Genomic DNA, 17,780 nt, shown 5'->3' with positions numbered 1-17,780 from the left:
GAGAAATACAGAATTTCACATTATATTCGATGCCTCTTAAACATAAATAAAGAACTTTGCATTGTGTTTAACACTCAGAGTCACAGATAAGCATTCATACATATATTACCTTTGTATCCTTGTTCTGTCTCCCTGAGATCAATTTTGGTTATTGGTTTGAAATCAGTATCCCATAATCGTATACAACCATCTCGCCCACCAGTGGCAAAGCCTTCTTCACAAGCATACATGCTAAATATTCCAGCCTGTTGATTAATAAATAATGCTGCAATCATTATAGTTGCCACAGTTGAATCTTGATTTAAAAACACAAGAGCAAAACAAAAAAATAAAACAGCTTGTTCTCTACTGAAATTCTCACAATTGACCAAGTAGCCATTTGTAACAGTCTTCATCTCAGCTAAATTAAAAAACAACAAGAAAAAACAATCAACAGAGTAGTGGTGCATGTCTGTAATCCCAGCTACTCAGGAGGCTGAGGCCAGAGGATCACAAGTGTGAAGCCAGCCTGGGCAACTTAATGAGACCCAGTCACAGAATAAAAAGGGCTGGATATATAGCTCACTGCTTGCTGAGCATGTGTGAGGCCCTGGGTTCACTCTCCAGTACTGCAATGATTATAACCATTGCCCCAAGTACTTCTAGTGCTCCTTAACCATTTCTAAATTGATCACAGATTGTATTTTTTAAAAAGCAACGTTTTAGGAACCCAATGGATCTGCCTACATTTTAGGAACCTGTGACACTGATGCAGGGGGCCAACACCCACCACCTCAATGGAGTGAGGAAGGTCTAGTTCACCAACTAGCATGAAAGCAAGAGCTGCCTATGACCTTCCTAGTCCAACTGTGGGCCACAGAGCAGCAGCAGAATCCCAGATCCACTGGGACAGAATCAGTTATTATGAAATATTTTTTTCTCTTCGATGAACAAAAACACTTTGGGAAATCATGAACACTTCAGGAGTATTCGACAACAGGGATATGTGATCTTAACTGATTGAGTAAGTCATTTCCAAATTTCCACATGGTAATACTCACACTGTGTGCTCCTTGAATGGTGCGGACTAAGTTGAGCCCTTTCCAGACGTAGATGTCACCATTTAAAGCACCAGAGTAGGTGACGTCTTCTTTGGCACATGCAAGGCAAAGGATGGTCTGAAGATCCCCCGTTTTGCCAAATATTCCTCTTTTTGCAGTTAGGGCATTTCCACATAGTGTCCAAAACTAGCAAGTAAGAGATAAAATAAGTGGATCTAAAATAGAGTACTCTGATGTGCTGCGTTACTGGTATTTTCGTGTCAGTGCATATTACATAATTTACTATATCTGAATTAGGCACAGATTGTTTCATAGTGACAGCAAAGAAAACATTTCAGCCTACCTCTAGGTCAATGAGAAAACCTTGTAATAATATTTTTTAAACTTCCAATGTTCCAAAATTTCAAAACTTTGCATAATATTTAATACCAATATGATAGAAAATGCCAATGTTCTCAAACTTGGAATAAAGTAGATGAGGGCTGGTGTTGTGGCTCAGTGGCAGAGAATTGCCTTTGCACATGTGAGGCACTGGGTTCGATCCTCAGCACCACATAAAAATAAATAAACAAAATAAAGATTTTAAAAATAAATAAATAAATAAAGTAGATGAATCTCTTGAAATCAGCATGCTATAGTGACACGACCATATCAATGTTTATAGCAGCTCAATAGCTAAGCTATTGTGCCCTTCAACAGATCAATGGATAAAGAAAAGGTGATACATTTACACAATGGAATATTACTCAGCCACAAAGAAGAATGAAACTATGGCTTTGCTGGTAAATGGATACAACTGGCAACTATCATGCTATGTGAAATCAGCCAATCCCCCAAACCAAAGGCTGAATGTTCTCTCTGATTTGCAGATGCTAACTCACAATGAATGGGGGGTGGGGGGAAGAATAGAAATTGACTGAATTAGAAAAAGGTAAATGAAGGGAAGGAAGGGGTATGGGAATAGCAAAGACAGTAGAATGAATTGGACATAACTTTCCTCTGTTCTTATATGAATACACAACCTGTGTAATGCCACAACATGTACAACCACAAAAAAATGGGAAGTTATAGTCCATGTATGCATGATATATCAAAATACATTTTATTGTCATTTTTAACTAAAAAGAACAAATACATTTTTTTTTTTTAAAGTAGATGAATCAGGCTGGGTGTGGTGGAACAGGCCTATAATCCCAGTTGTTGAGGAGGCTGAGGAGGGAGGACCGAGAGTTCAAAGGCAGCCTCAGCAATGGCAAGGCACTAAGCAGCTCAGTGAGACCCTGTCTCTAAATAAAATACCAAATAGGGCTGGGGATGTGGCTTAGTGGTTGAGTGACCCCAAGTTCAATCCTGGTACTCCCCCCAAAAAGGGGAGATAAATCATGTTTTTATCTTTTTGTCAAATGATAAAACTAGTTGTTATGGTTTAGACAGGACGTGTCCGCCAAGAGTTCATGTGTGAGAAAATGTAAGAATGTTCAGAGGTGAAGTGATTAGGTTATGAGAGCCATCACCTAATTAGTGGATTAATCCACTGTTGTGGATTAACTGGGTGTAGACAGGTTGTGGCTAGAGGAGTATGTAGGTCACTCGAGGTATGCCTTTCCCGTTTATATTTTGTTCCTGGTGAGCAGAGCTCTCTCTGCTTCCTGGTTGCCATGTCCTGGGCTGCTTCCCCTTCCCAGGTCTTTCCACCTTGATGTTCTGTCTCACCTCAGGCCTAGAGCAATGGAGTCAACCCATCATGGACTAAACCTCTGAAACCATGAGCCAACAAACTTTTCCTCCTCTTAAGTTGTCAGGTCTTTTGGTCACAGTGACAAAAAAAAAAAAAAAAAAAGCTGACTCAACCATTAGTATGGGTTTATTGCAGTGAGGTTTAGAAATAAATAATTTTCCTTTTAATATTTATTTGTAAGTTCGTATAAGCCTATGATATATTGCCCAGGCATTTTTAATGTGTATATATATTTAGAAATAATTGCTTTCTAACTAAAAGCTTTACACCTCTATACTGTAGAAATATGTTTCTAAATATGAGTGATATTTCCATACAGTCAAAGGACTGAATAGGTTTTTCCATTTTAGTTGCACAATTCAAGGGAGGACCATTACTATTAGGGACACTCATAATTATACAGAAATCCAACACTTTACTTTGATATAGTTTTGAAAGTATGAAGTGGTATAATTTCACTGCCATTTACATAGCACCTCACAGTTTATAAAAGTTTCTCCACATGCTATTTGATCTCCTAAAGAACAGAAGTGTTTCATAATAACTTAATATGCTTGAGAACTGGCCAAAGACAGATTCAACTACTGTCCCCATTGGGCAGTGAGGGAAAGGAGGCATCAGTGACTTGGCAAAGGTACGGGTAAATGGGGGTCATACACGAGGAACCAACGAAATCTTGATATTTACTCTGAGATCTATAAGTCGAATTAAAATGTATATATGGAAAAAAAGAGTGAGAATTTTAAGACATCATATTCAGATTATGCACAAGGGACAAGGGAATTCAAAGCTAGAGGAACCCCTGAGTTATATTAAATGGAATGAACAAGGATAGGATTCAGCTCAGTGGAGAGGAAGAAATTACATAAGGCTCAGGAGGACCAGACCAGACACCACCCGGTGACAGCAGTGTGTGAGGAAGGAAAAAAGAAATTCAGTGACTACCCTAATACTATGTGACCACAGGAGAGGAAAAGGGAGGTCCCCTGGTGTAGTTGGGTACACAGGGAGGCAGTCTGGGGATGACTGCACCATTGGTAGCATGGTGGGGACTGTGGCAGCCCTGGAGGAAGTGGGAAGAGAAGCAGGTGTGCAGCTATGGGGAGCAACTCAGGATGCTCCTCTTGAGGGAGGAGCACCATTCATTTCTTTAGGTGGCGTTATTTTTGTGAAAAGGCACTGAAGTGTACATTGAAAGAATAAAAACATTCAGGGAAAAGGCTAGTTAGGTTTAAGCTAAGTTGAGGTTTTAACTCTGAATTTGTACAATTGGACACAAATAATTACTGTTAATACAAATATGACGAAGAACTTGCTTCATGGAGATGCCCAGGGCAGGTGTTTTCCTTTCTCGTGTCTCCTCACGAAGGAGGATTAAACAGAGTATTTTGTCCTTTGACTTGAGATGTGCACTGCCAGCTTCAGTTAATTATTTTTTTGATGGACAGCTACACGCATACAAAAAAAGAAGAACACCCTCAGATGTGATCAGATAAAGGTTTTCTGATAAAACAATCACCCAGTCAGTTAGTGTAATGACAGGAAACATTCTGAATAAATCAAAGGGTTCTCTTAAAAGGCATATGTAGATATAATGCCAGAAGATTTTCTGCAGAGAATGGAAAATACCCAAGATATTATCTCTTCTGGAGACCATTTTCTATTTGGAAAAGAGTAGCATTGGCATCATTAAATCCCCATCCAATGGAGAGACATTGTTTATCTTCTCCAATCTCCATTCACAAATTGCAATGCAAATTTTGTTAGAACTGGCAGGTGCCTCGGAGTTCATCAAGCCCTAGGTAGTCCCCCAGGCTTCCGAGGTCTACAACTAGAAATTGGAGAAGGCTCAACAGTATGCACAGACCTGTAGGCTCATTTGCTGTAAAACCAATGAAGCAGATGATGCTCAACTGTTACTGTTTTGCAAGCATTCGTTTCAGATAATTGTAATTTGCCTGTTTGCCAAACACAGAACTTACAAAACCAGGAAGGATTTTTACCCTAGCTACAAAACCTTCACATAAAAATGTTCTCTTGAAATGCAAAGATTTTGTGCCCAACTTGTGACTAGAATCATTCACTCAACGTTAACACAGGTTGGGGAGGGAGAAAAATGTGGAGGAATTCTGGAACCCAAATTTAGAATATAGGTAGTGAAGACAACTTATCAAAGCCTGCTTAAATTTGTTCTGTATTTCTAAATAAAATTCATAAAGACTTTCTGGGTGGACATTTGCAGATTCTTCCATTTGAGGTAAAGATGCTCATTTTTGCTTAGGAAAAAAATGCATAAATCTGCTACAATAACTAAACAGGATAAGTGGAAAACAGGATAGTATTTTTGAAGGGGATTGAATGATGTCAATGCTACTGTTTTCCACAGGATATTATTTCCAGGATAATTTTTTCCAGCATAGTACTTTCAAATAAAGCTCCAGAATTTTATCTGTCTGTGTGTTTAGAACTAAAAGAGTTAACCAAGGATGGAAAGAAATAGGGAGGAAGCTGGAGAATTCTTTCAATTAAACAGCTCATCTAGTTAGAACCCAATTAATGTTATGTTTTGGAGAAAAGTTAAGCCAAGACAGACCATTAAAGAGAGAATTGCTCTGTAGGAAGAACTCTACAAAGGGAGCCAAAGGATGCGTTTAAATCTCCCTGCCACCATTTCTGTGATCCTAGAAAATAAGGAAAAATTAACATTGTTGTGCCCCTATTGGTACCATACACTCTTTAATGCAACTCAATGAATTCAGGAGGTAGCAATCCCCATATTTGGTGGTGGGGAGAGGAAGAAAGTCAGTCTCACGGAGATTAAATAGCTTGACCAGGGTCAAGAAAGAGAAACAGAATCAGGATTCAAAATCAAGTACCCTCCTGGGTCTCAGCTTCCTGTGGAAGAAGGCTGGACAGTGGAGGTTGGACTGTGGCTCCCAGATATCCAGGAAACCACCAGAGCCTAATGGAAATCAGCTCATCATGACCTCATGATTCTTTACTACTTTACTTGAAAAACAACTCAGTGCTTCTTCCTATCTTCAGCTGATCAGAAACTCACGCCGCAGAGACACATATTTGATCAATAAAAGGCTGCTAAGGGAACTATTCTTTAATTACTATTTTGTGCCAAAAAATCTTTCAAAACAATGGTTCTCACAGAAAGCAAACTACATAAAGAAGTTCTTCAATGATGCAACCATTGGTAATCTTGGCACACATCAAGAGCCAAGGACCTTCCTGGCTCCCCAGTGCCATGACTCCATGGGTGACCAAAGCCTCCCTAACATCCTGATTTAAAGAGAAAGTCTCCCTGGGCTCTGCTGCCTACCAAGGCTCCAGAACAATGTACCTCATACCATATGGGATCTCCTTTATACCCCGGGAGGTTTGGAGTTTTGCCTTTCTTATAGATGTTCTGTTCCAACATTTTAACCTCTAAACTTCAAGTTACTGAAAACAGGGTCTGTGCTTGCTCTTTCACATAGTTCAAACTCAGCAAGTATTTATTAAATGGCACAAGATTTTTGGCCTTTCAGGTGTACTGTACAAAGCATAGGGGAAGGAGCTTCCATCTGCCACTAAAGCAAAAAGTGCATGCCAGCAGACATCTTCTCAGGTTGAAGATGAGGTCTTTGCACAAGAACTTAAAATGTTTATGAAGCCTTAAGGTCTTGGTAGAACATCTTATACCTTTGAGCGGAACATCTTATAACTTTGAATACCATCTTATACCATAAACTTAAAATGTTTATGAAGCCTTAAGGTCTTGGTAGAACATCTTATACCTTTAAATACCACACTACAAAAATTATTACCAAAATTTCTTGTGATAACAGTGTGGCCGCATTTATCTGTAACTAACCCACCAGATTTTTACCCCCTCTGATAGATTATATGATCTAAACTTTAGCTGTAGGAAGAAGATTAAAGGGAGATGTACTTTTTCTGCATACTTCCCACCCCATTCATTTGGAATAGAGTGATGTGGCTTAGAGTCTTTTCATAACAGGATAATATAAATTTGTGTGATCTTTAGATATTTTGACCTCAGAGAAATAGCTGTTATTATAATAAAACAATAATGTATGCTTCTCCTTATGAGTTTTCTAGGTCCATGTGTTACTGGTACTTATGTCAAGGGAAATCCTGCATATAAATAACGTACACTAGGGAAAAGTTGGGAATGTGATGAAACAAGAAGGGCAATTTGGAGGAATGACAGGATCTACTCGATTCATATAGAAAAGTACCATTTTTGTATTAACAGAGATTCAGACATGCTCCATTCACCAGGGCGATTTTTGTACTCTTATTTATGGACTTGAATTTATATTATCTACAACATTATAGACAGAAGATCCTGCACCATATCCCATAGTTCAGGAGAAATTCTTGCTATGTGAAAGCACAGTATGTTGATGGTATTAATTTTGTTAGCTGTATAACAAAACAAAAAGAAGCAAATGTGGGCCTTGTAGGAGGCAGGTTCAGCCTGTATAGTCTAGAGGAAGGCAGGAGGCATTTAAAAACCAGTGGCCTGGGCTGGGGATGTAGCTCAATGGTATAGCACTTATGTTGCATGTACAAGGCCCTAGGTTTGATCCCCAATACTGCAAAATTTTAAAAAACCAATGGCTTAGAGGCTGGGGTTGTGACTCAGTGGTAGAGCACTTGCCTAGCATGTGTGAGGTACTGGGTTCAATCCTTAGCATCACATAAAATAATAAATAAATAAAAGTTAAAAAGGTTAAAAAAAAACACCAATAGCTTAGGAAGGACTGTATTATATCCCTATGTTAAACACCTAAGAAAACACACCAATGTGTCAAAGATTCAACGAGCAATATCAGTAAGCATTCATTATAATTTAAAAACTTAATTCATAATATTAAAAAGTGCAACTATTTTAAAACATTCTAGAAGTATCAGAAGTATCCAGTTGCGTATTTAATTAACAAAGTTTCTTTCTCAGCTGCCTGCTGAGTGTTTCACTTGATTATCATGACTTTGTATTTCTGAAAGAGCACTATCAGCTGATGCTGGCTTGCTTCAGGATCAGGGGAACAGGTAAAAGGGCTTCAAGTTTAAGGAAAAAAAGTAAAGTCAAGCAATCTCTCAACCCCCAATTATATTGACACCTAAAATTCTTTTCATACAAGGTATAAAAATTTTGTTTAATAACTACTTTACCTTTATATGCTTTACTCCACAGCTAACCACTCTGTTTGGCTGATATGGATCCCAGGAAATATCAAAAATCTGTAAAAAAAAAAAGTTGGTCATTTTATGTGTTTCTATCTTCTTCTGAAAACCAGTACAACTGCTAAGTCTCTATCCTAAAACACTTAGCGTACAACGTAACCTGCACAGAATGGAAAACTGGGATTCAGCTTTGGGAACAAGTCAGGTACAGCTAACTCTTCACCACCTCATGTCTACTTACCTTTGGCCTGAATAGAGAGGTAATTAACCCCAGAACTGGGAACTAGTATCATATTTTATTTTTGTTCATCTGGGGTAAACAAATTCTCATGATTTAGGGTAATTTTTAAACCAAATTTCTACCTTTATTTGCAGTGCAGATAAAACACTTTGGAGACAGTTTTTCAATAAAAATTAAAAGAATTATAAAATGCTTCCTTTTAGCTAGGAAAATTTTTGTCAACTACAACTTAATGTGGCCAACATCTTCTAATCATCACAGAATGTGAGACAAAGTTAGTTGTCTGACACTAATTAGCCCACCTAAAATAGTCCTTTAAACCTTCATTTTAATTTGACCCAAAATACTCACATTTCCAATTCTCTAAGGAACTGAAAACACAGGAGCTAATCTTATTTGTCATTCTTTAAAAGCTACCAGAGAGTCTACAGGGAGTTCCATTTCCATTTTGGAGACAGGGAAGAGAGGTCCACCAACACTGAAAGTCAAATGTGTCTGTCCTGTTGTTTAAAATGTGTTTTTCCAGGATTCATTCAAAACACTCTCATTAGGTGGTTTTGGAATAGAGTCCAAGAACCTGAACTTTTAAACAGTCTCCAGGAGATTCTGATGCAGGTGGTCCATGAACCACATTCTGTGAAGTACTCATAAGGGGAAGGGAACAATTGTCAGGGACAAAGTCTAGACAAGCGAAGGAACCTAAGCCACTAGCTTGTCATCACCTAGAAAGGAGTAATTATGAGCTCTAGAAAGTGCACTAAAGAAAAAGGACTTGGTCCAAGGATTCGTTTTCCCTATTTGAGCTCAGTCCCAGCATCTCTAACCTTAACTTCATTGTCTCCAAAATGGATAATTCTACCTCAGTTTGGTTATAAGTTAAGATGGGCTGGGGTTGTGGCTCAGTGGTAGAATGCTTGCCTAGCATGTGTGAGGCTCTGGGTTTGATTCTCAGCACCATATATAAATAAATGAATAAAATAAAGGCCTATCAACATCTAAAAAATATATATATAATATCAGTTAAGATAATGTAAATGAAATCACTTTGCAGGTTATAAAGCACCATTATACAAATGTAATATGTTAAGTATTTTAGTGACTAAAATAATCTTGAAGTTAATCATAAGCAACCAATAACTCATACTGGCACCAATAATAAAGACATCAGTAATAAAGAACAAACTATGTGATACAAATTAACAGGGCCTAGGGACAGTGTAAGGTATTTCCTTAAAGCAATCTGGACTCATTTCTCACTAGACTAACACTGCACTTTTTACAATCTACCCCCAATTGGAAAATATAACTGAGCAAAAAGGACAGTCATTGAGATCAGATGAGCTGGTCACGTGACATGTTACAAGCAGCAACTTAGAGAAATTAAAATTTAACTGAACAGAGGCCTTTACAAACTGGACAGCCCTCAGGACCAGCATAGATTCAGGAGCTCCATTCTGAAACATATGCAGGCAGGACACATAAGTCAGGTACCAATAGCTCAGATGGTGCTAGAGCTTGGCTTTTGCCTCATTTACCCATGGTCTGCTCGGTTGGCAGCCTGCAATTCACTGAAGCTCAGCTGCTATGATAGGCTGAGCCTCAGTTATTTGTTTCAAAAGTACACTTCTAAGTTAGGTTTTTGGTTTGTAGATTGGTAGGGACTTAAGACATGGAGGCAGGGTCAGGCCAAATTTAGTTTAACAGGAATTTAACAACACACTAAAAGCACTTTATATATGCAAAGGTATAGAAAGTTTGTATACAAAGGTCTGCACATTAGGCCATTTTTCTAAGTAAGGATATTTTACTGTATTTACAACACTTTTTTCCAAGGCAATAGGTTCAAAAGTCTAACATATAGTATATTAAACCAGGCTAATACAGTATATTAGATCAGGCTGTATAAAATGATGCAGAATTAGAAGTAGTAATTTCAGAATTACTTAGAAATTACATGAAGTTTGTTTTCATCAGAGTTGGCTAGGGCATCCCAATCCTGTGTACTGGGTCTGAAGTCCACTTTTGGTAATCACTGTCTGTTCATGTATTAACCCAGTCCAACACAACTTGCAAGATATGTATGATAGGATCACAGTATGAGCAGGAAAAGTAGCAACCAAAACTCAAGAACTGAAATATTTCAACCTAAATATTTCATTAAGTACTAAGTATCTATTAAACTCAGATCCCTGGGGCCAGGGGAAAAGTTCAGTGGGACAGTGCTTGTCCAGCATATACAAGGTCCTGGGTTCAAACCTCAGCACTGAAAGAGAAAAAAAAGAAATAAAATCCTTGAAGGTAAAGTCCTTTTGTTACTATGCAGTGAAATCTCTCTAGGGGATTCTACATGCAGCTAGGGTTGGGATCCACTGAATCAAAGGGGCCCCAGTCCTTTTTCAACACTTAAATTATATTGCTTGTCACTGCTAGGTTTTGTGAAGACCTGTTCCTGGAGAGGAATTTGCAACAGCTGTGAAGTCCCTTCATAACTATACATCTCCAGATGAACGTAACATTCTTATAAAATATTTTCAGAGTTCCAATTATGCAAGAGATAATGAACTTAAAGTTTAATTATGGCCTCATTCTATATAGAAAGATAATTATATTGTATAGAAACACAAAACAACTAGAGATTCAAGGTAAGATATTCATGCAAATTCATTTTTCTTTTAAACTAGAAAGCAAGACAAGAAAGGAGTCGAATTATTCAAGTATGCAAGACAATGGAGAAATTTGAATTCTGACCAGTTGTGTGCATATAGCTGCCCATTCTTTACCTTGCCAGCCATGACTACATGGAATTATCATTTCTCATCACACTGACTTCAATATGAATGGTAATCAGGCCACATGTGCATTCAACATTCTCAAATATAACAATCACAAAATTGTCATTACGGTCATTTAAAATTAAAATGCATACCCTTATAATCGTGAATATTTCTAGCAATTATTTCCATGTCTAAATGAATACATCTAAACTACATATATAATTTAAATTTTAATTCTATTTTTATTTTAGGAAGAAGTCAAGTGCCAGCATCAAAAATTTGCTTTAGGGCTGGAGTTGTAGCTCAGTGGTAGAGCACTTGCCTCGAAACTTATGAGGCACTGGGTTCAATCCAGCACCACATAAAAACAAACAAAGGCATTGAGTCTATATACAACTTAAGAAAAAACAGATTTAAAAAAGTTTCTTCATCTATGAAAAGCAGTAGAAATTCAAAGTATGTGATCTCTAGAAGCAATGATGCTAACGTAGCACACTACATCATTAGTAAAAAGGAAATAATGTTTATAAATTGACTTTGTAGGGGAAAAAAACCTACATGTAACACAATTTATTTTTTAGAAATATACTAATCTGAGAAGCAGTATCACAATTATGCTACAGTTTTGAAAACTGCATAGTTTGATCTAATAAAGGTCTTACCCGGTCGGAATGGCCAGTGGCTGAAGCCAGAAGTTTTCCCTTCCTCCAATCCCAAACGCAGACAGTGTTTTTGGCATCCAATCCCACAGAGGCTAAACGCTAAAAAAAAAAAAGAATAATTTAATATCTGAAAGTGATGTGAAGATTTCCTATTACTCATGTTTACTTTCAACAAATAGTGATTTCTTCCTATAGGATAGGCATTGAATTTCTTATAAATTGATTTCTTGAAATCCATTCTAAACACAGAGCAAAAGGTATTATAATACATGACTTCCATTAGTAGGTACCAAAATTTTAAAAAAACTAAAAGCCACTGCTCATATGTCCTTTTGAAAAAAAGGAAAAACATATTCAAACTCTCACAAGGTCCTGAAAGATCAGCAGAAGTTATAGGACCTGGACTTGAAGGCAAGGGATAAATTTTTAATTTTTTTAAATTTAAAATCTTAATGTCAGACCTAGGGAACCTCAGAGATTTTAAAACATGTCTTTAAGAAAGGTTTCTGCTGTAATTTTTCATCAAGGTTTCCAGCAATGGAAATAAGATGTGATTGTGCTTTTATCCATATAAGAAAATTAGAATGGGTGAATTCCACTCAGTTTTTAGTAGTTAAAAAAAAAAAAAAGGCAGCTAAACATGGGAAAGGTAAGATTCTTATTTGAATGAAAAAAAGTCAAAAGAAATAGATTTTGTTCATTTGTAGTGACAGGTCCTATAGTTACCTACAAAAGCATTTTTTTGTTTTTAATTTTTTTTTGGTTGTTGATAGACCGTTATTTAACTTATTTATATGTGGTGCTAAGAATCGAACACAGTGCCTCACACATGCTAGGCAAGTGCTCTACCACTGAACCACTTACCCCTAGATAAGCATTTCTATTGCCTTTTGTCAATTGTGAACTAATGGGCCGTTTATTGTTTTCTAAATATCATTTGGTTCCAGAGAACTCTGTCCAGGGAATATAGCAGACCTGAAGCAATAGGCATCAACAAGCCGTGAAATCCATAATTGTAAACAAATAAGAGGTTATTTTTCTCAATTGACAGTTGCCTATCCGCAATCCACCCATCCCACCCTTCAAAATAAAGCCCTAAGGGAATAGCTGGGATTCTAAATGAAATAACATGTACCAAGAACTGATAGTTAAAGATGGATCACCCTCCACTGCATTACATTTTCTTGTTATATTTCAGAACAAATTTTAGATGTTTGCTTGAAGTAATGAGATTAGAGAATGTGCATATAGATACACATAGAAGCACAAATTTACACTTATACATACATATGCATCCTGACACATTCATTCCATTTAATCAGGAAGTCAATAAAACCACAAGCCTGAACAAATTATCACTACCCAGCTGCCACTGCTCTTTAGATGTGGCACTATGACGGAATGTATGCATCATTCTGACAAAACTGAATGAGGTTACCAACTAGTAAAATTAAAATCACATATGTCAGAGGCCTACATATATAATAAATCTAGCGCTAGAAAAAATAACGACTAAATTTGACTGAATAATGACTAAACTAGCAGAAAACACCAAGTAAATGTGAATTATTTAAAAAGAAGTCAAACCTGGTCACCTCCTATAACTACTGAATTTTCTATAAACTCCTATTTGTCAAGCTTCTGTGAATAATATCCCAGATCATTTCATGGCACTGATTTACAAAACCAAGTCCAAAATTTACCAAAAACTGAATTGAAGGAATTAACTGACATAAGATGATAAAGACAAAGGAAGGGTGGCAAAGGCACATGGAGAAGCACAGCCTTAGCAGGAAGGCACATGCAGTGGCAGCCAGGAATGACCTGTTTCCATCCTTTACTGTAACATATTAACATCTTTTCTGGCAAGCGTTGCTATAGATCCAGTGAAGGGGGGATATCTTTGTTGTAGAGACTGGGAAGGTTTCACAAGGACCCTTGAAGTGTCTTCAAAGAATGGTTCTCTTCAAGGGGCCACGCAAGTAAGCAAAGCACAAGACCTGGCAGAGGAATCTTACTAACTTGTCCAATTTGATTACTTTGGAACTTGGAGCTAACCTAGAAGGCCCATCTACAAAGTGTGGAATTCATTCAGTGGTACCCTGAGATTGTATTGGTTTTAAAGAATGGTTCAACGCTTCCTTCAGTTGATGAAAAGCGTTATCAAGAAACTAAGAGGGGACCAGAAGTTACTTAAACTAAATTGGACATGGCTCTAATTTGGAACTTAGTGGGCAGTGGCACTGAGAATGGGAAGGGGAGAATGAATGTCAGAGTTATTGTAAAGAAACTTGAAACTTATAAATACGCAGGAATTGATGACTGGGAATGGTGGGGAAAAGGAGTCAGAAATGACCTCAAGGTAAAGAGTCAAAGAGAATCTTCTCAGTGGATTATTAGGTGATGTTACCTTCTGAAATCAAGGGGTAGAACATGATGCTCAGGACTTGAGGTCTGCAAAAATGGCTTGGTCCAGTCCTTATTCTAAGGGGGAAGCTACAATGGATGTCAAAATGGAATTGCTGAATCATGGTGGGCCTACCTTCATAAGCTCATGACTTCTTCTATGGAGGTTTTTTTAAACCAGACAGTGGGACTGGGAAAACCAACGCTGGTGCATATATACAGAGCTTGATAACAGTACAACAAGTTTGGAAAAGGGCCAAAGCTGTGAGGAATTCAAGGAAGAAGGCTGCCAAGAGAAGCCAGCAAAGGTTGGCTATTTGCCTTCTAATTTTAGGTGAATTGTAAAAAGTAATTAAGGAAAACATAAACAGAGAAAGATACACACCTGTCCATCTGAGTCGAAAGCCAAGCAGGCAACTCCATGTGTGTGAACATCTTTGAGAATAGACACAGTCTGGACATTATAGGAATCCCATATGCAAATATACGGCTCCTTCCCAACTTGGCCAGTTGCAATGAGAGTTTTATCTGGGTGTAAGGCAAGGCTGAAAGAGAAAAATGTCCTCTTTTTACATCTTCCAATTACATAAAAGACAGACAGTGATCACCTTTTATTCAAATCTGTTTCTCATTTTAAATCATATAATGAGCTGATTTCAAAACCAAGAGTCTAAGGTATCCCAAAGTAATTAATTACCTGATGGGTCCAAGTTGAAATGTTTAGCTTTGGTAAAGAGAGGTTTAGTACAATTTGATGATTTCATCTGATCTTACCTATTTGGTTACCTTGTAAAGCAGATACTATTATAATTCTCCAATTAGAAAATCTGTATGAGTCTATAATGCTTTATATGATGATGGGTACTTACAAAACACTGCTCTACTTTCAAGCTAGCTTTTGACTTAAATTTGATGGGGGGAACACTGTTGCTAGGAGAAAATTCACTTTTCCAATCAATTAAACCTGCCTGCAGGAACACTGCATACTGTCCTCATTAGGATTTCAAAGCACGGACAGGTCCCAAAGTGAAGTGCTGTTTCTGAGGCCATTGTCATAGATTATGCATTTTAAATGAAAATTTCCATTTTACGTAAATTACTGTGACACCAAGAGAACTGCCAATTACTAGGCTGGTGGTTTTTTGTAGCAATTTTCCTCAGTAGTCCAATCAAAATAAAACTTTGTCAAAAAATTGAAGGAATCTGTAGCAGTCAAGAGAGAAAGGTTATCATCATTATTCCTAGGTGAGAAATCACTATAATGTTTCAAATTCATTGCATGAAGAAGTTGTGCCTTCTAAAAACATGTGTTAGAATTTTAAAAAATAAAAACAAAAAAGAGCACATTACCCAAGGAAACTGATAATTCTGAAATACAATGTCTCACAAATTCAACTTTCAGTATCTGCTCAGTGAAGAAAACTAGACTTAAGAGTCTACTCTTAGATGTGTACTCTTATTAATTTCCATATGTTATTAAGTATATGCTCTGGAATAGGACACCTGGATTTGCCTATTGGCTGCCTCTTACTATCTCTGGTTTCTATGGACAAAATAATTTTTTAGGGGCAAATTGCTCTCTTTTGCTTGCTTTCCTCATCAACCAAATGGAGATACTATATAGAAATAGATGATGTAATCAATCTAAAGCATTTACTACAGTGCCCAGCACAGACTGAGCACAGTACAAGTTTCATCATCATCAGCTGTGTGACTGGCATTATATAGATATGAGCAACACATGCATGTCTGTTTGATTTTGAAAGGGCATGTTGCACCCAAACAGTTTTAAATGCCAGTTAGACATGTACAAGTGTCTTCTAGAAAATATCCTTGAGGATCTTTATAAGGAAGTAATATAAAAAAAGGAAACTCATTCACAACAGGTGAATGATAGGGCTTTGAAACTTTCTAAGCTTGTAGTACCTTTTAGCAATTAGAGTTGTTAGGAGATGATAGACAAAGTATAAAAGGAGCCTCCAAGTCTGTTTTTTGGGGATATATCTGGTAGATGGCTTATAAGTATGATAATTTTCCATTACTAAAAAAACTGAGATAACTAATTTAAGGAGAGAATAGGTTTATTTTGGCTGTTTCAGAGGTTTCAGTCCTTTATCAACTGGCCCCATTCCTTTGGCCAACTGCATGATGCAGCAGCACATGATACAGAGTAACACATCATGATTGGGAGAAGCAAACCGAAGTGAAAGAGGAAGGGCTCTTCCCCCTCCTCTTCCCCCAATGGTCTCCCACCAGGTCCCAACACCTCTCAACAGCCCCCAGGGAGCAGGTGTTCACTACCTGGACCTTTGGGAAACACTTCAGATGCAAACTACAACAGGAAATGTCCTAGCAAACTGCAGGAAGATTAGAAATGCCATTCATGTGTCATTAAATGAAGTGGCTGGAGGCTGTCTATGAAAACCCTGTGACAAACTGGTATATTTTATTTCATTAACTCATTAAACAAAACTAAGGATTGGGTATGTGAGATATAGTGTAATAGATATATAAACAGAAAAGACCCTGCCTGTGTTTCACAGAGCCCACCTTAAGGAGGACAGACATATAAAGAAATCATTATATAATATCATATACATGTATGCATGCCCACACATACAATGACAGAGCAAGAGGGAACATGGAGAGACCAGCTACCCAGGATATTAGAGAGAGCTTAACTTCATATAAAAGACAAGATGCAAAAGGGGATTCATGGGAAAAGACAATTGGGCACAAAATGAGATGGGTCCAGCAGGCAAGGGCAGCTGATGAAAGTCCACTTAACCAGGCTGGGAAGTTAGATCACCACCAACTATTACAAGCATGTTTCACAGTAAAAGGCAAAGGACAGATATGTCATGGGTATTCATGGGAGAGGCAAAGAAATCAGCTAGGAGCTCTGGGGGAGATAATGAGATAAGATAGGTAAAGGATGAATCAGGAGCTTTTAGAGAAAGAGAGAAAGAAAGTTTAGAATGTTTGAGGTTAAGGAAAAACATGAGCATGTCAAAGTCAATAGAAGTTTTTGGCTTGGGCAACAGGGTTTTGTGACACACAGAGTATACTAGAATCTGAAGCCTGTGAGTCTGACTTTGGGAAAAGTGGTCTTAATTCCATCCAATTTTTAGTGGGGAAACCAAGGAGATGTCCTCAGGTGAGCACTGGAGTCCTAAGGGCTATGAATAAGAGGATTTGACTGAGTGCATACTTAATAAAAGCAGTTGTTTTCCAACACTAAATAGTTCCTAGAACATGATATGGCAGAGTAAGCATTAAATACCTGCAGAAGGGAGCAATATGGTGCAATCGAGGCATCCAGAAATTGTTCACAGGACAGACTAAAGCAACAGGCATACAACCATACATGCAGGTTAAGTAGCAGTGGGCGAGTACCAGAAATCAACAGCAGAGAGATCAAGACCTGGTGAAATTCATAAACTAGCAATTACAGCAAGAGAAATGGAGAACCCCAGCACCTGGTAGAAGCACCACATCCAGGAGAAGGGAACTTTCTAAAAGTGAAAGAGAAAGTTGAAGGATGGTGCAGAAGTCTATACCCTACAGACATACAGCCTAAAGCAAGAAGAGATCTGGAATCTGCCCAGCAGGTTAACCTTAGAGAAGTTCACTGCAACCCCCTTGAGAAGGGTCCTATTGTCTGAAACTGTACTGCTTTGTGGTTCAGAAGCCCCAGCATATTCATATCTCCTG

General features: G+C 37.8%; 1 protein-coding gene across 1 annotated transcript in view; it reads right to left on the bottom strand.

The window, feature by feature from the left end:
- Nucleotides 1-17,780, bottom strand: part of Eml6 (EMAP like 6) — a 254,447-nt gene that overhangs the window by 132,281 nt on the left and 104,386 nt on the right. Inside the window, exons 2-6 of the mRNA XM_027934520.2 lie at nucleotides 14,452-14,611; nucleotides 11,661-11,759; nucleotides 7,972-8,040; nucleotides 1,041-1,226; nucleotides 110-245 (exon numbers count right to left, since the gene is read on the bottom strand). Coding sequence (XP_027790321.2) covers nucleotides 110-245; nucleotides 1,041-1,226; nucleotides 7,972-8,040; nucleotides 11,661-11,759; nucleotides 14,452-14,611 — 650 coding nt within the window. The remainder of the gene's footprint in view (nucleotides 1-109; nucleotides 246-1,040; nucleotides 1,227-7,971; nucleotides 8,041-11,660; nucleotides 11,760-14,451; nucleotides 14,612-17,780) is intronic.

Source organism: Marmota flaviventris, chromosome 14 (genome assembly GCF_047511675.1).
Source record: "Marmota flaviventris isolate mMarFla1 chromosome 14, mMarFla1.hap1, whole genome shotgun sequence".
NCBI classification, from domain to species: domain Eukaryota; kingdom Metazoa; phylum Chordata; class Mammalia; order Rodentia; family Sciuridae; genus Marmota; species Marmota flaviventris.
The sequence above is the reverse complement of the archived record's forward strand: the minus strand, read 5'-3'. Positions and strand labels throughout refer to the sequence as shown.